This window comes from Perca flavescens, chromosome 8 (assembly GCF_004354835.1).
Source record: "Perca flavescens isolate YP-PL-M2 chromosome 8, PFLA_1.0, whole genome shotgun sequence".
Classification (NCBI taxonomy): domain Eukaryota; kingdom Metazoa; phylum Chordata; class Actinopteri; order Perciformes; family Percidae; genus Perca; species Perca flavescens.
In genome coordinates, this window is record NC_041338.1 from 4,139,089 (window position 1) to 4,161,612 (window position 22,524).

Consider the following 22,524-nt stretch of genomic DNA (forward strand, 5'->3'; position numbering starts at 1 on the left):
TTTTCATGCGTGATAATGCACCTGTATGTGTGCGTGTCCCAAGCTGAGCTGAGAGATAGCGCATTAAAGCTATAGTGCGTAGTTTCTGTCTCCCCCCCCCATGAGGAACTCGAAGTAATGACAACAAAAGTGTCGGCGCGTCCACATAACACAAGCCTACGTGATAACGCAAAAACATGCTGGACTCTTCAGAAGAGGTCATTATCTTCACTCGAGGGAAAGTCGCCGGACGCCACAATCTTCTGAACATAGCCCAACTGAGAAATCCAGAGAGAGTTGTGTGGAGCTGATAGTCTTAATTAGCTTTGTAGCAACTCATTTGGCAATGGCTTGATTGTAACGGACGCTTAATAATATCAAAAAGTTACTCACGAAAGCTTTAAGTTCTAGGACTAAATGTCTTTAACATATTCTTTTACACTGTGTACAGTAAGAATTTGTTGAAATAATGAAATGGATGGCCGTGGGTCAGGTGTGTGTGTGTGTGTGTGTGTGTAACAGCGGTGACTCCTAAAGAGGTCAGCGTAGATGCCACGATAGCATTAGTCATATCGGAACCGGAGAGTATTTCTTCATTGAAATAAGAAGCAAAGAACGGCACTGAAGTCTTTTCTAAATATGTTTGACAGACAGATGGTTAATTCAGTCACCTGCCAGGTATTTATTTGAAAGTGCCTGCCCTTTTTTTCCAAATAGCTTCCAATTACGGCTTCTCAAATCGCTCTGTGTAACAGACCATCTGGCACGTCAGGTAACCATGCTTCATTGTCGCTGTTAATCCTGAGCATCTTTGAAGTGTTAATTGCGTGAGGTTTAGAAAAGTATACCGTACTGTAAGCTGGAGACAGACAGAGAACAGAACACTGCAAAGGACTTGTGAAAAGGCCTGTTTCTGAAAGGTCTCAGTGGTTTTACAGAAAGAAACACCATTAACGGGCTGCTTGCTTACTGACTTGCAGTAGACATTAACAAATGTAAAGTTAAAAAACGGCACTTTGATTCCATTTATGTTTTGGTTAGGAAATACAAATTAAACTCACATTAACTTGCATATATAGCGTCACTCTTTTGCATCGCGCCATATCGCATCGAATCGCATTGTGTTGAATCGCACGTTGTAATAGAGGGTGAATCGTATTGAAACGTATCGGTAGTTGCTGCGTATCGTCCCTGTCGGGTGAAAACCTTGTATGTCCAAAACCCTTGTTTTGGACATTCAAGAAACAAAAAAAGTCTATTATTAAAACATTGTGGTGAAGTTTTTACCTCAGACAAAGTCAGACGAAATGGCCTCGTCATTGATTAAATATTTGTTAAACCCACAGACGGACGTAAAGGGTGACCAGTACCGTTGATTGATTTCTGAAAAAAAAAAGAAGAAAAATATGGAGATACAAGGTTTCTGCCCGACAGCGACGACATGTATCTTTAATGTAACTGATCGTTGGCAATGCATCGAGATGCATATACGGCATCGGCCTCAGACCGGAGGTGTACATCCCTAGTCGGTTATAATAATAATCTGTGATAAAGGTGCTGAGCGAAGAAGAAAAACGGTGTGAAAATGGACCCAGAGTGACTTCCTGTGCACATGCTCTACCCCTGTGCGCATGCATATACAGGCGACTGCAGCAGCAGCAGCTCCTGCAGGGCTGAGATTTAAAGATGATGGACGACCTCTCCAAAAATCTCGCGGGCAAACGGCCAAGCCGGCATCTCCTCGAAATGGAGGCGAGGAGCGGATCACGACCCTGCTAATGTGGCCACTCAGCCAACCACTGATGGCTGGTACATGGTGATTGGAAAGGGCTTGCATCTGTGTCAATGTCACACGTGATTGATTTAAGAGCTCTCTTGCGCTACTTTTCTATGTACGTACAGAAATGTGCACACACGTGTACAAGCGCGTACATGTACCTTCACACAAGGTCTTCTACTGTGCCACATCCCACATATGGTGCATGCACAAAAGGCACACACACAAACACACATATGGACACACAAGACTGCAAAGCTTCTTCACCACAAGGCCGCTCTTTGCCAAAGTGCTCAGCAGTAGACAAATTGTCTTAGAAATGGAGCTCTTCAGCTAACAGAGCGCGACAAAGCCTTGGGAAATGGCTTTGCAATCAACCCCTGCTCGCACCTTTCCCTTCTCGTCCTCACTCACACACACTTTCCCCACCAGCGATTACTACTGTTAGCCAACACATATGTTCTACTGTAACAAAAGCGTCACTGCTGCGAGGTTAAATACGCTACTAATATGGACACATACTGTATGACTGTACTCAAGGGGCGATTTGTGAAAAAAGCGGGGGGATGTTTTTTTATCACGCACAACAAAACATGCAAGAGTTAAAGGAACACGCCGACTTATTGGGAATTTACCTTTATATATACCTTTCTCATCTCTGTGCATGCTGTAACACTGTCTGGCGGCCCCAGCGGTAGCAGCCCATCGCAGAAAATGCAGGTGAATGGTTCCAGCAATCCTACTGCTCCGAATTGTAAAAAAAAGTGACAAAATAACGGCAACATGTTCCTATTTACATGTTGTCATTTGTAGAGTCACAGCGTGTACAAAAAACAACGTAACATGAGACACAGCCATCTTCTAACCTTAAACAAACTGGGAACTATATTCTCAGACAGGCTTGCTGCAAAGCAAATCACTCCGCCCAAGTAGCAGAATGAATATAGTTTCCAGTTTGTTTACGGTTAGAAGATGGCTGTGTCTCATGTTACATTGTTTTTGTCTACAAATCACAACATGTAAATAGGAACATGTTGGCGTTATTTTGTCACTTATTCGGAGCAGTAGGATTGCTGGAACCATTCACCCGCATGTTCTGTGCTGGCCTGATGCCGCTGGAGCCGTCAGACAGCCTTACAACACGCACGGAGATGAGAAGGGTATGTATGGACTTGTCTAACTCTGGGGGTTACGGTGAATAAACTGAAGTCCCAATAAGTCGGCGTGTTCCTTTAAATCCCCCTTTTAATACCGTGGGTATAGTGTCACTCAGCCTAGCCATGCCAAAACACTTATTTATGAACTCAAAATGAAATAGCACAATGTGGTGTCAACATAAAACACAGCGCTTTCAAGCCGGAGAGCAGAGTTCACTTTTTCGTGGCGAAAACTTTCACCCAGGAAACACTCTTTCGTTTTCCTCTGGAATGATTTAATCCAAACCATCATCTTACACAGAGACTGCTCCCCGGCTCTGTGCTAAGCTAAGCTAACTAGCTGCTGACTGTGGCTTCATATTCAGCGTACAGACATGTATCGGGTCAAAAATGTTTGTTAAAAGCAAATGTTGGCTGTCTATTATTTTCTCTTAAATGTCAATATTGATATTGGCCTCAAAAACCCAGTGTGTTAGTGTTAAAGTCAAGGCAAGTCAAAAAAAGTGATTTGTAATAGATACAATTTGCTATTTTATGCCTTGTTACCTATTTTAGAGTCAAGGAAAAAGCCCTTTGTTTACTTGTTCACTTTAACCAGTGTTTGGAGTCTGGAAATCAACAGAGCAGCACAACTAGCCTGTAATCATCACTTAAATGTTCCTTTAGATGTTAATTTCCATTCCACACAAACTCACAGATTCACTCTAAAGTGCAAACCCCAGGGAATCTCTTTTAGACAAGTGGGATATTCCACAACTGACAGCCGAAGACAATGGAGCTACGCAGACCGTTGAGTAAAATATCAGCCTACTGCGTTCCTTCCTACAGTAAAAGTGTACTGCTTCTGTGTGCTTTAGTGCCGACTCAAAGGTAACCACTAAATGAGTCACATCCACTGTACAAACACGGGGACAGTCCATTAGAGCCCTTTAAAGGGCAAATTAGAAAGACATTAAAAAGCCATTAGGAATATTCATATCTGGTTATACGTGGTTATCTCCAAAACCAGAGAAGGCCCAGACAAATGAGTCAGCAAATGAGACAGCGCACAAACAATGATCACATACGCCCTCATTTAGCCGCAAATACACACATCCGCTTTGAACATGCACACACAAAAGCAAGCAAAAAAGTAAAACACACAACTCAAGGTAAAAGGGGCCTGTATATTTTGCTTGCACTGTGAAATAATTCTCAACACAGCAGAGTGATTTGTCCAGATTTTGCTTGAGTGGCAGAACGTGTTGTGAGGCAGCCTGTGACCCCAATGTTACGGCGAGCAGGCTGTTATAGTGCTCTTTCCACGGGTCTGCAGAGCTACGCCCTCAGGGACTACTCAGAGCTGCTATAGCTGGCATCAGAGCCCCGTCGTCAGGGATCGTGTGTGCACGTGCCTAGGTGCGTATGTTTTTGTAAGGGATTGCCCTTAGCTTTGACTCAGACAACCCTGGACTGCACTGTCAGGTGTCTCATTAGAGTTGATACAGGGATCCAGAGACGTAATATAATACCAACCGTGGTCTTTTGAAATATTTTACATAAGCCGTGATTTCAGTGTTGATTCAAAACAAAAGATTGGTTTGAATTATGAGTCAAATTGAAAGCTGCTTTTAAAGGTGCCGTAGGTAGGATTGTGAAGATCAAGGGAGAATGAATGTGTGTGCATGAGCAGTGATTGACACGCAGTTAGACACCCCCCCTGGCCCTCATTGGTGCATCTGAACAGCGAGCTGTGGATTTTTGCAAATCGCACTACAGACTGTAGGTGGTGCCAGAGGGGCCGGATTTTATTTTAAATGACCTGCTTCATGTAGTTCTACTGGAACATAGGGTCAGTTTCAGCAAATATGATAGGAAGTTAGTTTTATGAGGCTTACCTACTGCACCTTTAAGTTAAAAAAAATAATTTAAGTAGTTAAAATCACCAGAATTCAATAAGGAAAATAAAAAACAATGTTATACAAACACTACAAAACCTGGCACAAAATGTCTATGTTTACATGCACATAATAATCCGGTTTTTGCCCTTATTCCAAAAAAGATAATATTCCGACTAAGCTGTATACATAGCTAATGAAAATGAATGGTCCACTAATATTCCCGTTTACATGCAGCTGTGCAAAACAGGATTTTTTTCAAAGTTTTCCAGCGGTAGTGGACTTGTGCGAACACAGCGTCCCTCTTTCATTCCTTCAACCAGCTTCTTGAAAAGGTCGGCGTAGCGATGTGTGCACATATCCAAAGACCTGTTGATATCCAAGTCTTTCATGGTGTTTAAAAATGTTTCTTTTCTTTTGAGCGTGCATCTCTACCACAACCAGACTCACTTGAACTTGTGTACAACAACAATAGCAACACAAAGAGATGACCGTAAGCCACAAACATGCAGTAAACCCGATTGAGACACATATTCCGAATGCGCTGTGTGCATGTCCAAATAAGTCTATGAACCTGAATAATACTCACATATCCCACATATCTTAATCAGAAAATGCTAAATTCGGAAAAAGGCCTTATTCAGAATATCCAAACAGAATATGCTGTTTAAATAAACTGAATCAAATTTGAAATATTGTCATATTCGGAATAATAGTGGAATGTTAGTGTGCATGTAAACATCAATGATGCTTGATAAAACTAAAAAAGGGAGTCATAAGCAATACATATTGAGGATGTAAATGATTTATTTTGACAGCTAACAGTTGAGAGCAGAGCTCCACTGTTGCTACTGTGGATGTGTAGAGACAGATGAGCTCTTTCTAACTCTGATCTGAGCCTTGTTCCTCAGTTTTTCCCAGACAAATCAAAGGGATCTGGGAGCAGGAGAGAGAAGGAGGCTTGCCACCCACTCACAATCCATTTACATCAGGAACAAAATGCTTGCATAGATTGTGCGCATCTTTGTGTGTTTTGGTGTCAATAGCAGGCATGTGTAGGCGACCCAGAATAAGATAGAGGCAATCTGTGGTGAGAATCCATTTAGAGAGAAGATGAAAGCTGAGCAGTGACCGCCGTAAAGGACAAAAAAGCCCCCATAAATAAGCAGCAATTACGACTCATATTTACATTTATAGTTGCGACGCCCTCTAGAGGCCACAGTATTTTTGAAAGGAGCAAAGAAGGGGAGCAGGGTGATGAAGTATAAGGCTACGTTCAGACTGCAGGCAAAAGTGGCCCAAATCTGATTTTTTTTGGGGTCAAGTGACCAGGTCAGGCTTCTTCAGAAGTAGTGTGAACACTCAAATCTTGCCCAGATCAGATTTTTTCAATTCAGATTCAGACCACTTCCATATGTGGTCCTGAATCAGACCCAGGTCTGATGTTTCTCAATGCCCCCATAAATAAGTCGCAGTGTGAACAACCAAGGCAATTTATCAAAAGTTGCCCTCAACATTTGAAAGTTTTGAATAAACTGCGTCTCTGTGAAGCTATTCACAACGCAGTCCCACCACTCCTGGCTGCGTCTCTGCATCCACACAGACCTCTTTAGTCAATTTGCAGCCATAACTCCGCAAAAGGCCAAAATAGCCAACTTGGCTCTCTTTCTCTTCATTCTTCTCCTCCTCAGCACCTGCTCATTAATGTTACGGCTGCCATTACACAAACATTTTGAAATAAAAGTGAAAATGCTTCCTTCCTCCATAACCTCCCTAACTTTAGTGCAACAGCGTACAGCGTCTGATGTCATTGTTATTGTTCTTTTGCGCATGCGGGTCAGTTTGAAACCACAAACAGTTCACACTGGAATCTGATATAGGCCACACTTTAAAAAGTAATGTGAACAGCCAAACAAAAAATTGGATCTGGAAAAAAAACCCGAATTAATTAATTAATTAATTTTACTTTACCCCTGCGTAAATATGCGGACTTTGGCTGATTACGCATTGAATTATGTGATCGCATAATCACGTTTTTCTGGAGGGAGTGGAATGAAATTGATGACAGCACTGAACGGAACCTTTAAAGTTACTGAAAGACTCTGTAGTTGAGGGGAACTTCAGAGTAAATCAAAATTCTCAGCGGGTTTATACATACATGTATACATACGTAGTCATTTTTGACATAAGAACTGTGATTTGTGGAACCAGATCTTACCCATAGAGGTGATACATCAGAAAACAGTTAACAGGAATATGAGACTTTATGAGATTTTTGGATTTATATGGGTCATTTTGACACAACTTCACGGTAAGTAAAGTTTATTTGTATAGCACCTATCACAGATGAAAATCGCAAAGTGCTTCACAATAAAATTTAATACAATACAACTAATTAAAATACAAGAAAATGTTAGTACAAATAGAAAACATAACAAACAACCATAAACTCGACTAACTAAAAGCCTGCTTGAAAAGCAGAGTTTTCAATTGCTTCATCACATAGTCCATCATGTCGAAGGCGTTTGTTACCTTAGTCAATGTTTTTGGTCAAACATCCAGAGCTACAGATCAAAGTCCACGTGAAACTCCCAAAGCATACCCTGAATCCACCTAGCTCTCCCTTCAAGCTGAGCCTGTTTTTCTGCTGAGCACGTGTGGGGTTCCAGGGGGTTGATGGATATTCAAGCCATCACCTCCCTCTCCGAATGAGCATCATTAAGTTTCACAACACAGCCGTAACAATCTAGGACGGCTGGTCAGGTCATGCATGTACTGACTTTGAGAGGTAAATTGGTTTGGAGTAGTGAAGCATCAGTCCTCCACCTCGAGGCTCACCTCCAGGTGAGCTGAGAGATCATTTTGGGGTCAAAGGGAGATTTATGTAATGTGACGATATATGCAAAGAATATGCCATGTGCTTATGCATTTGTATAACTGTTTTGCTCTGAATCTTAACACATTTTATTTTGCTTTTGGGGCGAGTCTCGCATTGCCAGACCTATCTCCACAGTGCTGCGAAGGAAGGTCTGGCAACAGGTCTGGCAACACTCCTGCATAGGAGAAAAAAAAAACATTTCTTGCATTTCTTTAAGCCAATCACAATCGTCTTGGGCAGCGCTAAGCTCCGGACGCAGCGTGTGTGGCTCCACAAAACTGTCTCCGGAAGGATATTGTTTAGGTGGAACATTAGCACCCCGGAAAAGAAAACGCTACAATACAATATCAAATGAAGTTAGATGTTGCACACAATACAGTAACGTGAGCTATTTAAATTAGCTGATACATGGTTACACCGAATTCGTTCTTACCAGTGTATCGCAGTGTGTATTTTGTCCATAGCAATCCCCACCAATCGGTCCCAGAATATCCCAGTTAGAGAGTAAATGCCTTAAACATATTCTTTGTAAATCTTTACAATCATTCCCTGAAAGAACCAAGCAGACCTGCCTTGTTGCACGATCCTAATTCTCTTAAAACATTGCCGTTTTCAGCGTGTAACGTTTCTCAGAGGTTTCCGGTTAATGTCTCCTCGATGCAAAGTAAACATCAACGTCGTCCATCCAGACTACTTTTAGGCTAACTTCAATAATCAAATAGCCTGAACGCCAGCTAAACTTAGCCCCGCCCACAACATTGGAGGTCGGGAAGTTCGGTCAATACCATCACATGTTTTAAGAAAACGTGCTGCATAATCAAGGATTTTTGCCCGCAACAATCACAAAAAAACTCTCTGGAAGGACTGTATGATAGTTAGTTGCAGCAATCCCTCTATTTCCAGGGGATTGTGAGTTGTTAAAAGGTACATAGTGAATACAGGTGGGGGCACGGGAAAGGCTGGAAGCTAGACTACTGTTTGGCTGATTAAAATGCCCAGCAGTGAGGAGGAGATAGTGATGCCTAATGCGACAAAGATCAATGTCAAACAACCCCGGCACAACATGTGATTCCCAGGTGTCTCTACGAGGCTTTAAAGCATAATGATTTGAACGGTCGGAGGCAAAGGGAAATGCATCCGATATGAATATTAAAATGGTTGTAAGTACGTGCGTATAAAGTAGAGGAGAAGGTCATATATCTCTGCTCTGTCTGGTCACTGGAGAAGCTGACCAATTTTGCCCTCCTAGAAACTCTATTATAAAAATTGAATTCAATTTACGCAACACTTTTTTAATGCAAACTCTATTTCATCTCACTTTCCCTTTCACACACACACACACACACACACACACACACGCATGCACACACACACACACACACACACACACACACACACACACACAAAGAGCTTAGTCTTGATATTTGAAGTGTCTCTGTTAACATTTTTTAGTTTTCTGCAGGGCCCTGCAACTTAGACAAGTGTCTACACTTGAAAGGCAATGAGAGCATATAACAGGAAAACCTATAATGCATTTCTCCCTCTCCCTCTACCCCCCCCCACACTTTCCCCGTCTTTCTCTCTTGTTGTTTCTGTCCTCCTCACTTTCCGTTGGCTTCTGCTTTATCTTACTATCTTTACCTGTCTCTCTATCACTTTATTCTCTCTCTCCTGCCAGCAAGATCTCCCTGTGATTGGGGTCTAACTTACTGAGAGAAAGAAGGCGGCACTGAGCCAATGCTAATAGTGGGTTTCTATCTGCTGATTGTGTGTGAGCACTAGATATGGGAACATCGATCAAGAGACACGCAGTAAAAATATAGGGGTTGTGGCAACTTGTGTTTGGCCGTAAGAACTGTACACTTCATCCAAATTCGCTGCTAGTAAAGCAAGAGGAGAAGGAAAAAAGAGGGAGGGGGTGCAGAGCAGGGAGAGCGATATAAGAATAGCGATCGAGAACGGAGATAGGACAGGTACACATGAGACTGGAACTGTGAATAAGTGTGCAAAGAAAATGAATTCTCCCCACTTTCCTTACTGTCTCCACTCTGCTCTATTTCTTCTGTGGTGGTGTCATCTGAGGTGCCAGTCAGAGTCCTTTAGTATTGCAAACCTGTACATATATACAACCTACATCCAAAAACTCAGTACCTGCACCAATCTACCCAGAATTATCTCTTAATCTATTTTGTAACACAACTCGACCCGTTATATAAGACCAGTGACCTGATCTATCCTGTATTTAAATGGGCTCAGAGGTCCTATAGGACAGTGGTTCTCAAACATTTTTCAATAATGTACCACTTTTGAATTGTTCCTTTAAGCCAAGTACCCCCTGACCAGCGCTAATCATTTTTGGTAGAAAAAAAGGTCTATATAAAGAGGAACAGGACAGCGCTGTCAGCGATAGATTTACTATTCAACAGCCTTGTAACTGAAAAAAACATTTAAATGCTAATGAGAAAACAAAAACTGCAAAAAAAAAAAAAAAAAAAAGACAAAACCTTGGAAAAAGATGGTAGAAAGAAGGAAGGAAGTAGCCTAAGGCATGAATATGTCGAAAATTGTATCAAAAACTTCAAAAACAGTGACATAACTTCATAACTTGTAAAAAGTAGGACAGTAGAAGGAGGGAAGGCAAGAATAGGTCCAAAGAAGGAGACACAAATGTCACATTTTTGGTAGGAAAAAAAGTCTACATAAAGAGGACCAATGTTCTGGACAACAGCCTTGTAACTATTAAACATTTTTGTTAAATAGCTCACGTACCCCCCTGCAGTCTTCCAAAGTACCCCTAGGGGGTACACATACCCCCATTTGAGAAACACTGCTATAGGGTATGATAGCGATGCACAATGACCCGAGGAAATAAATACAAAAATAAATAAACAAAAAGCCAGCAGTGATACGTATTGTGCAGTATGTGCAGATTACAGAGCCAAAAGTCTCCATGTTTTAAATGGATTATGTGCATCATCACACCAACGCTATTGGCAGAGGCGAGGTTGTGCAATGTACTCACACCTAACACAGTGTTGGTCTCCCCTGTGTTTTAATTGTCTTACCCTGTTATGTCTGTAATTAAGTGTTTGTCTCTGGATGTCGTCTTAGCTTAAATCACTGATCTGTAAGTGTATTCATTTTATTTTATCTTATTATTCTGTGGCTAATGCGCTATGTACAGCACTTTGGTCAGCGCGAGCTGTTTTTAAATGTGCTATAAAAATACATTTTACTTACTTTACTTACCATTAAATTGGCTCGGATTAATATTTTAATGTTAATAACGGATCCCACGACAAGACAGGTGTATGTGACAGATGTCACTCGTATTAACAGACGCACAGAAATGCGTTTTTTCCCAAACCTAACCCTAACTTGTCATGACAAAACTACAATGACACTTACTAAAAAAAAAGTGTTAAGTCATAGACGTTTATAATGATAATAGACTTGCTTATAATGTTTATGACACGTTCATGACAGTGTCGTGTCACTCTTATGTAGATACCTTCAAGTAAAGTTTTTACTTTTTTCTGAGACAAAGAGAGACAGAGGGGGGAAAAAAAAGAGAGGGATGATTTGGCAATGAAGCCATTGTGGTTGAAAAATAAGGGACTCCTTTGGGGTCGCCTATAAAGTCCTCGGTCAGCCGCTCTGGGCTGGATTTCAACTTTAAACTGAGCTGAGCTGCCAAGTTTTGGCCAACCACAGCTCCAGGCCATGTGGACAAATTACCCATGTCACACCTGCTCATATTTCTGCTCTGTATCAGCACAGTGCAGCAGGTCTATACAGTACAGGGGAAATAAATGTGACAGCACTAAGAAAGGGGAAAGCAAACGCTGGCGCCTGTCGCATCAATCACCTGTCACAGAGATTCAGTGGAGGTTTGTCTTAGTGTCTATGCCGGCGAGGAAAGTATGTGCACTTGGGAAAAAAGGACGTGTAGTGTGTAATGACATTTCAATTAAGGTATTTACAGTGCTGGATGCATGATTATAATAGGCTGAGGGGCTTGATTGACAATCATGGAACAATGTATCGGCATGTCTTCACATTACTTGCTTAAAACTCTCTCCTGCCATTCTTCCTCTTTAACACAACAAGCTTATCAGGTGTAGGTGTTATTTGTGTAAATTCAAAGAGAGAAAGGTAAAAAAAAAAAAAAAACTAAGAAAAGAGGCTGCGTGGAGAGGTGGTTACAGAGAGGAATGATCCTGTCTGAATGTTATCAGCGACAGAAGCCAATTTTTTCTTTGTCTTTAATCGTGTTCTAAGTACTTTGATTTCCTCCTTGCAAGTCTCCATGGGTGGCAGCACCAGAGAGGACAGTCTCTTTGCTCTGCTTATCTTCTTGTTACAGTTACTGATAGGGATGCACCGATCCACTGGTTCAGATTCTGCCGAAACCGAATACCGAATCCTACTCCCATCCTCAGTCCATTAACACAGTTAACACATTAATGAAGTAAACAAAGTCCACGGCAGTGCGTTAAATGCCAAAGCATGTGCTCCGGCAACGTGTGCTTGTATGCGGGAAGTGATGGACTCGTACATTTCAGGGTAGATTTTGTCAGTACAAAAGGGCCTGGAGGGGATTTTGTAACGTGGCTCAAGCAGATGGAGTAGCTCGTTGAATCCAGTGTCTTCCACTATGCTACAGGGCTGCAAGTCAGTGGCTATCATTTTCCCAATTGCTGCCATGAATGGCTTTGGCTCGTGGGTTATTTGATGCCCACTGTTTGTTCGGTGTAGGGCTAGCAAAGCTGAGAAAAAGGCATTGCAAATTGAACATGTAGCTGGACTTGAATGGCCTTCTTTTGACTGAAAGTACTGCCGAAAAACACTTTTTCTGCTCACCAGTTCCATTTTCACTTCCTCACAGCCTGCTGCATTGAACGGTCCACCTACGTAAACACCTTCCCGTAATCAATCAAAGTCATTATGTCGACCAGCGTAACGCGCGTAGTGCAAGCGTAGGGTTCAGTTCGGTGGAAAAAAGTTCGGCTGAAACTGAACCCCGTCAAAAAGCCCAATATTCGGCCCAATCCGAACTCGAATCCTGGATTCGGTGCATCCCTACCGATCCAGTGTCCCGATCCAGCTTGAATCAGGCCTGGGTGTGAGCGTGACTGGGTACAGACTCATCCTACGTTAGATTTGCCTCTCACACAACCTCAACCTCATAGCCTCTTTTTCGCTCTTGTCAGCCCGTTGACTATTGTTTGCCGTGAGCCAGGTAAAGTCTAGAGGAGGCTCTCTGCCAATTCCACTCAACAACTGCAGACAGTCCGCTGAGCACACCGAACAAAGAGCCCCTGTGTCGACTGAACAGCAACAGCGGAGCGAGCGCAGAGAGAAAGGGCGGGCTGGAAATCAAAGATGAAAATGAAAGCTTTGCATTATCAGTATTTGGCAGGGACAGAGAGGAGTAAGCAAGGACACTGCTTTGACACATGAATGCACAGAGAAGACACACCAGCTATCTGCAAGAGTGTTACTGCACCTACAAACAGTGACACCAGTGCACTCTTGTCTCTGACTTTTACATAATTTTCATAAATTAGCAAGCTTGGGTAACACAAGACGGGACAAAAAAAGTTATTATTATAATACGGTGCATAATAGCACCTCTTTGCATCAGTTGAAAACCATAACCTTGTAATTAAGAGGAAGAAAAGCAATTTGCTCCTGCTTCGCAGCACAGCACCCCTCTCTCCCTGTTCCTCTTGGCATCTTTTAGGATTGTTTTAATTATTTCCTGGCACACTGACTGTATGACTTATGTCTCTCCGTCTCTGTCTCTCTCTCCCACGCGCTTACTCACTCTTCCCTCCTGTACCAGGCGTTTGGCAGGCCTTTACTCAACTGCCAGAAATAACAAATAGAAACAAATCTAAACATCTGATTAGCCTGTAATCAGCCCCTTCACATCCCAGAGGGACAGATGCAAGATAGGGAAGAAAATGGAGGAGACAGTATGACTCAGCCTGTTTCGCGCTCTGCAGAGTAGAGCTGAAGAGCTTTGCCCAAAACCGAAGGGAACGGGTTTGTTCTTAATTTCCATCATTTTACACGGGCTCAGTAAATGAGCGGTCAGGTGATGCGTTTTGATTAGCGCGAAAATGGATGCTGAGGAGGTGAAACAGAGGCTGGCCTCTGGAGGACTTATTTTATTTCTTTGTTCCAACTTCCAAGTGGCCTATAGCCTACGTCAGTCATGAATAAATGATGTTAAAAAATGTATAAATGAATCATTCTTGAAAAAAAGCAAAAGAGCTGTGTGTGTGCGCACATTTGAATAATGTCGGGCTGTAAACAGGTTCAGGCTGTCAATCAAGCTGTCAATCAAAATGTACTTTTAAGGCCCGATTACAGCTCTACTGCATCACTACTGAGTGATATTAAAATGAAAAACAGGCAACGCATATCCTTGAGACTTTCTCTGGGAAAGCCCATCTTCTGCTTTTAGATGATGCAATGTTGCCTCAAACAGTAGTTACATAGCCCTGTCCCAGGTTGGGTGGCATTTCTTTTTATTGGCAGTAGTCTGCAGAGTAATGTGGTAACTTTACACTGTTGGCTTATGCCAGTTTTATTCTATTTTGACATAATTAAGCAAGCCAGCGCTGCACATATAGGACACAATGAAAACTAATTCACATTCCTCCCTTTCAGCCACTTAGTTGAGAGAAAATTTAAAAAAAAAAAAAAAAACTAATGTCTTTCTGACAACTGCTTCGCTACGACACACTATTGATTTCTCATTTTGACGCCTGTGCATTGCAAACAATGACGTAACGTCTGAAGCACGTTCTCCAGTACACATGCTCCTCCTGTTTGTTTTAATGTTCCATGGCAGAAAGAAAAGCTGTTTGAATGTGTGGGGCCAAAGGGGCAAAGAAAATGTTTACAAAGCATTGATTCTTAAAGTGTGGCCATCAACCGCCAATATTTGGCTGAATTACATGTCATTAATTACAGGAATGCAGTGTTCCTAAGAGTTTACATGCAAGTCCTGCTTCCCCATCATCCAGTATCAGATGAGCATCAGTTAGCACAGCCAAAGACACTATAATGGGAAAAGAATTGAACACTCAGGGCTTCAATGTCAATTCAAAGCATTCTCGCCCATCTGTTATAATCTGCATTTTAAATTCTTTTAAGAAATGCTTACAATAATTAATATTTGAACAACTATGCTCGTAAACAGAACTGCATACACTCATTTTGACATCTGTCAAAATGAGCAAATGGTTTAGTCCAGGGGTTCCTAAGATACACTTGAAGATAAAGTCTGTTTGCAGGTTTACATTTCTGTTGTTGTGCCAATTTCAGTCTCAGACAAGCTCTCTGCATATTTATTCTCACAACGTACGAATAAGCCTGATCCAAGAGCTGGTTAACACCAGCATGTCAACACAAAAAGTGTTAAATTGGGTAAATGACCTAGTTACTGGGTCTGTGCTGGGTCTGCACATATCTGGCTGGACACATTTGCAGGGCAGTCTCAGCCAATCATATCTTCTTTAACGACATCTACTAGTATGATTAAAATCGTGTGACAGTAAGTGGTTGTATCACTCTTCACTGGCTCCTTCCCAACATTCTGTCCTTCCCTTTCTGTCATCTTTATCTCATGTCCTGCATTCTCTCTCTCTCTCTCTCTCTCTCTCTCTCTCCTACTGTTGGTTATCCTGCGCAGACAGGGACAATTTCAGGCAGATCTGAAGGCGATCACACTGTCTGAACCCTCACAGGTTGGCCATTGTAGCATTCCACACAGTCTGTCTGTCTGTCAGTCGATCTGTCTCGCTCTCTCACTCTCTCTTTCCTCATCACTTCCCTTACCTTGGCTCCTCAAAGCTACCTGCCAGTTTTCATGCCTGACATTGCAGCTCCTCATCCCTCTTCCTTTAAGTCCCATCCCTTTTAACTTGAATATGACCAGAAGTGAAAGTAGACAGGTTAGCTGCTGAATAATGGATGACCCAACTGTTTGAGATTCTCTCTATTTTCAAAAGCAAGGAGAAGAAAATAAGTTCAATGTGTTTTGGAGGAGATGGAGAAGTTGTAGTCGAGAGGAGGCTAAGTCTGAAGACCGAAGAGTGTTGGCTAAACTGGGACATATATTGCTGTCAGAAACACAGTGGTAATGTTTTTATTTTTAAAGCTATCACCCATTTTTTCCCCCCCTCAGACTTTATATCCAACTGTTGTGTTCATAACATTCTGTTTTGATCTGTCTACAGCTTCTCCATGCGATGGAAAATCTTTAATAACGTCTGGTTTATCGACCTGCTGTTTGGTTTTGGTGGTAAAAAGCAGCAAAGATTTACTCTGATCACTTGAAAATAAAATAAAAACACTAACCACACACACTAGCCAAGAAGACACATCAGGAAAACAAAGAACAGAATATCACAGTCACTCAAAATTGAACAAAATTCAATGAAAGTATAGATTTTTGTTGTACTTGCGAAGCACGTTGTATGAAATGAGCCATGTTATTTTTGGGTAATCAAAATTAGGTAGTTAAAAGAAACCCATATTCCTGATATAGACATTTAGACAACACAAGGGTTAAAACACTCCTCCTCTCCTTTTCCCATCAAGCATCAATTACTTCAGTGTAAATAATTATTCGACAACCGATGAGAGTCCTGTCACTGGAAATGAGACCTAATTGAATTAGCCAAACTTTCTTAACGACACTTTAGATTAGTTGCTCCCCTCTTCACAGCCAGAGCTGCAGAGCCGGAGCTGCATGAAGAGCCAATGCCAAGACAGGATTTGAGTATCAGAGTAAACTTTCTGACTAAAGTTCCGCCCAGGTTTCAGCGTACTAGATTTGTACCCTGAAGTGCTACATACTTCCTCAATGTCAAGCGCCCACGCATTAAGCAAAACACTTCTGTAGTCAGGTTTACCAGACATAAACTTTTGGGTGTCAGGCATATGTTCCCACAGCCCTATGTTCCCACAACCCAATGGTCCCACAGCCCTATTTTTCCACAGCCCAATGTTCCCACAGCCCTATGTTCCCACATTTCTAAGATTTTTCTTTAAATTAGGCCCTATGTTAGGGTTAGGGTTACATTCCATCTGTAATCCATTGCTACTGGATAATAGGTTGGGTGTAATTGGCTACCAAATTGGGAAAAAGGGGGATAAAATCTGATACAAATTTATGAAAAAAGGAAATGTGGGAACATAGGGCCTAATTTTGTAAAAAAAATAATGTAGGAACATAGGGCTGTGGGACCATAGGCACGCTCCCAACTTTGGTCCAACTTTCTCTGTTTCTCATCAGCATTGTCTGTCGTTCTGTCTGTCGGATGGGGCTGTCTTCTAACCACTCTGCTTGACTAAAGCCCTAAACCAGTCAAGTGGGCTAGAAAACTTCTTCAGCAGACAAATCCCTGCACAGCCTAATAGCCTGGTCTAAATACTGAACGGGATTAAAACGACTCATGTTTGCTGTAATTATGTAACGTGTCCGTTTTAATGGGGGAGAGTGAGAGTACGGACTATCTGAGGTCAGTTTAGGTGAAAGTGGTGCACATAGTGCTGCAGGAGAAAAGCAAAACTGCTTTGTTGTTTTTAATTATTCTCTTCACCATTGCGCCAAATAAGGTAAATTAAAAACATAACTTTTTTTGCCCAAAGCACTGTTATAATTAATGTGATTTAACATAAAAAAGAATAGGTGCATCTTTTTATTCATGTGGACAGTAGATGTGTGAAACATTTCTTTTATCATCTTTTTTTTCAATATCTCCAGATAATCTTTTGATTCATGTCGTCAACATTATGAAAGGAAAGAAGATTGATCATGGACAACTGCAGGGCTGATCAGAGTCTGTCCTACTTCAAAGTGTTTGTGGTTGAAGTGGGAATTACATCTAAAATACAGGCCCGAAATAAGGCCCTAAGGCCTGAGAAATCTGACTCCAATTACCTAATTCCCGTGCCTTCTCCTTTCTTCTTTAATGGAACTTAACTCTACCAAAACACAAGGATCAATCTGAGACGAAGAGTTCAATTAAGCACATTTACGGAGTACAGCATACGAGTTACAACACAGCTGTGGGTTCACAAAACAGAGACTATGTTTCCGTAGCAATCAGACGTCAAGTCAGAGCTGGTCCACCGAGTTGTCCTCCGAATCATGAGCTCTGATCTGCTCTCGCCCTCAAGCTTTTATACATTCCTCATAGGGGGAAGCTTAGCGTAAAGTCTTTTCACACAGGAACTTCTACCTGAATTAACTTTCTTGCAAAAAGAGGAGTGAACGTTCTTTTGTGATTTGTAATTATGCATTTTGGTGTTTATCAGTGTTTTTTTGCCCCAAATGATGCCTTCCAGGCCGCACTGCCTGGAAGGCACCGTTGGAAGGCACTGGTTATGGTTAGGGTTAAGGTTAGGGTTAGGTGCCTTGAAAGCAGCGGTCACAGCGCTGCCTGGAAGGAGCAATTGGGGACAAATACACAATTGAGCCATTTTGGTACCCTCAGACTTTTCCAGGTGTGAAACCAAACCAAGGGGAAATCGCTCCAGGTTTACAAACTCATCAACTAATTCGGGTCATGATTTCCAAAGCAAACGAACTATAGTTGTAAAAACACCCTAAGAGAGGTAGGCCGGTGTGGGTGACGGCCAACCGTCCTCTACAGCTGCGTATCCCACCACTGTATTCACTGAGCCATGTCCTTTATCAGATTTTAAGGATTTGATTTAAATCCCTCTTTAAATTTTTTAAACTTCCCATGTATGTTTTCTTTTACTGAGTTTAATCAGCTCAGCTAGTGACAAGGATCCCATGATTTTTCTGTGTAATATACAAGGGGGTAAGCCAGCCTCCATAAAGCGTAGTTCCTATGGAGCCATTTTGTTGCTAACAAGCCATCATCCCCCCGTTAGCATCCCATTGACTGCCATTCATTTTGGCGTCACTTTGACAGAGAATGACAAATCTGAAGTGTTTAAAGACTCTATTTGTCCATAGTTTATTTCTAAAGAAACACAACAATGTATAAAAGGCTCCATTACCTTGTATTTCACATTATGGCCCCATAGCAGACATTTTTCTAAAAATAGGCTAGCGATTGTGTCATAACCACGTGACTTACTGTTGCATAGTAGAGGAATTACCGTATAGTACAGGAGAAGCTCGCAGGCAGTTTCGACTTACATTAGCTGTTTGGTTAAATTAATAATGTTAACTAGCACTTTAGTTAGCAATAATTAGCCTATGCCTATGTTATCTCCTTACATATACTCTCACCAGGCTCTCCGTCTCTGGAAGATTCGGAATGGTTGAGATTTCTCTCGGCACAGCTACCAGAAGACTTACAACTTTCAGACAGATTTCTCACGTCACATATACGTCGGCAAGCTCAGTTGGAGGCTGCTCAGTAACACTTAGCCATCGCCGGAAAAGTGCTTCTAATAGCCTTCACTGGTCTCCGTCCAGAGCAACGGGATCTGGTGGTTCATTTATTTTACTGTCTATTGTAATATATGATGGAACAACAATATGGCATTGGCTAAAATACAACTTGCATAATAAATTAAGCAGCATGGCAAATATTTTATTCCCCATCTCCCACTGGAATTTTAATCCTGTCTGAATGGGGCCTGAGTCTGCTTTGGGTCGAACCGCTGTCCAGAAATGTCACACATGGCAGATTTGCACACATAAATCACAAGGGGCACCAGGTAACAATAGTCCTGTGAAAAATAGGGTTTAGCTTTGAAATGTAATGCACATGTTTCATATATTGAGTTTCTCAAGTTTAGCAGCTGGCTACTTTGTGTACCCTTGTTTCTCCCCATGCTGTTTCTTGTCAAAAAAACGCAATTACCAGACTAGTGTGTAAAATATAAAGTTAACATGAGGTTGTATGTTGTTAAAGAATTGATTTAGTCCTCACAAACATACACATACAGTCCAACCACAATGTGTGTGTGCTGCCGACTCTGACCAGTGAGTCACACCGATTGTGTTCCGTGTCAAATGCATTTGACCTATGCAGCCCAGGGGGCATACACACTGAGACACACACACACACACACGCGCGCGCACACGAACAAACACACACACACACACACACACACACAAACACTCCTGCACAGTTATGCAGAGACAGACAGGGGAGAGGAAGGTAAGGAGATCTCTCTATTTTTGCCATTTCATTCTGTGCACACTCTCTCTTACTTCCACCTCTCCAACTGTCTGCCTTTCACAATGTCCTCAACCTGTCTGCAGGTCACAGTTATGACACTTCAAAGTTACTGTTACAGGCAAAATGTCAGAGGATGAAATGACAACAAACATGGAGGCCATGAAATAAATACAGAAATGTACGAGGAAGATGATAGGAGCAGAGCAGCAAGGATAAAGTTAGAAAGATGCAGACATATGATTTGGAAGATCAGTCAACGATGCAAAGAAAGTGTCACTGACACAGAACCCACCATGGCTATAGATAGATGAAAATCTTTGGTGAAGGCTTTTAAGTTATCAATATAGCTTAAAAATGCAAACATCAGAATTGTCGGTGTGTCAGAAAATAAACCCAAAAACAGACACCAGGCTATTCAAGCTCACCCAACTTGAGTGAGTCATATAGAAATAAAATTCTTTTATGCTGTTGTTCAATGACAACATATTATTAGAACTTGAGACCTGCATCAGTAGGAATTTTTTCTGTTGGAGTGCTATTCAGGAGCAGTGGATATGGTAAATGGGTTACTGATGACCAATAGCTGCTGAAGGACAAGCCGATGTGATGTAGCCAAGACTCAATTCAGAATGTAGAAAAAGAACATAAAACTGTGTCCTACTTCCGCCGCAGTGAATGGGCCCTTGAGGCTTGGGGAAAAAAGAAAATAAGACTGCGTGTCTTTATTGTCCAATAAATCTATTTCTGTTCTTTAAATCTTGCACATTGCCAAACTTTTGAGGCTTCAGAGGGCCGTGCCACGAAGCAAGATTGGAGGTTTAGCGAGGTATGTCGATTCTAAAGTGACATATGACGAAGATGGCTCTCTTTCTGGCTAGATCGCCATGGTAACTTATGCTGTACGCCTAACCTGGTCCGGACCAGTTTTTTTAACCGAGTTTCGGCTTGAAATAGGTAACAACTCCTTGGAAAACACCCAAGCCACAGCTCTGTGGAGGTAGGTCTGGCATTGTGAGACTAAGGTTAACTTAATAAAGGAAAAGACACCAACCATCAAAATACAGATAGACCTCAGCCATTTGCATGGAACTACTGTATGTAGATTTAAAAAGTAAGCTTGTGGCCTAAGATAGTGTTCAACAGAGCATGTTTCTTGATCTTCCCAGAAAAAAACAACAAAAAAAACTGCTCTATGATTCAAGTATTCAGCTAGCATGCTGGTACAACTGAGCAAAATATGTATTCAGAGACCAGTATTGCGCTCTCAGTCATTTTTTTTCAGTCATATGGTCATGTGACCTGATTGATCTCAGACCACCACTTGTCAGAGCTTTATGGACACAGGTCCTGCCTCCTATACAACATTCAGTTTAACATCTCCACCTTATATAGCATTTGATACTGACATGGCGATTACGTTTTACAGCACATAAAGCAGCATCAATAATTGGAGCACTAAAGTCATGATCTGCTGAGGTTTATTTCCCTGGGTCACCATTATCCCCATGTGTTTACTTAACACTACTTTTTACGCCATATATAACGCCAAGGGTGCAGAAAGAAAGCAATATAAATTGAGTACAAATTAGGCCTGAAAGCCAATAAATGCAATTATGAGTTTTCCATCTTATAAAAGGAAGTGCAGCACACGCTATGGGGCTCCCTTGGCAGCAAGAGGAATCATTTTTATTGTAGCACATACTGTAGTGAAACTAATAGCCTTCCTGTTATGATCAAGTAATAATCGAGGAAAGGCTTTTTCTCTAACATAGTTATAGTTAATGAGCTGCCCCACTTTGTGACTTTTCAGTTGACTGGGGTGAATGGTTTGAACTGTGCCAGTAAATTGCAGATTGCCCGTGCAATATCAATATCTTTCAACACAGACAGATAAAGCAGCCTAACAGGGAAAGAAAACATTGGCGATGGAGGAGATGTGAATCGGACGAGAGGGATGAAAATATCTGAAAGTTCACTGACATAAGAAAACTGCCCTTGTATGAAAGAAAACTTGAAGTGCTCCCAATGACAAACAATACTTCATTTTGTTGCTCAACCAAACAGAGTGAAACTAATTGAATATCAGAAAGCTCAATACAGCAGACGACATTCAATGGCACAACACAAACAAGCTCCCTCCCATTCTTTCTATCTTCTCATTTTCTTATACACAAGACAACGCTGGCCCTTTTCCACGTGATTTTACCCCAGGCCGCTTACCTGATGCTCTGTATCTGTAATGTATCTGGATCTGTGGCGTTGAGTGAGGCCACTAAGCTGCCCAAAGGAATGTTTTCCATCCTGGTGACTGTCAGGGGGTTGGGGAAGAAGACGGGGCCCTCGTTGATGTCCAGGACTGTGACACGGACAGTGGCAGTGGAGCTGGGGCCATAGCCAACATCTGGAACCAGAGGATCCTCGTTCTCCACTTTGATGAGTAGCGTGTGACCCACGGGGGCCTCGTAGTCCAGTGGCTGAAGGGAGATAATTATTGTGAATGTAAGGCAGAGGATTCGAGAGGGGATCTGGGACCCCTGGGAGGGTCCTCAGAGTTACTGCAGGGGAGCTATCAAATTATTATTGTCAATGTCTTGAACATGAATCCAAAATATTATTAGCAAATATAAATCAGCCTATTTGTGAAAAAAACAACCCACTGATGATA

General features: G+C 41.8%; 1 protein-coding gene across 2 annotated transcripts in view; it reads right to left on the reverse strand.

Moving 5' to 3' along the window:
* cdh13 (cadherin 13, H-cadherin (heart)) overlaps positions 1–22,524 on the reverse strand; it is a 402,025-nt gene that overhangs the window by 45,174 nt on the left and 334,327 nt on the right. For both annotated transcript variants that reach the window (XR_003693189.1, XM_028585823.1), the window contains exon 11: positions 22,080–22,333. Coding sequence is in view for 1 of the 2 variants with exons in the window: in XM_028585823.1 (XP_028441624.1) it covers positions 22,080–22,333 (254 nt within the window). In the remaining variant the exon portion in view is untranslated. The remainder of the gene's footprint in view (positions 1–22,079; positions 22,334–22,524) is intronic.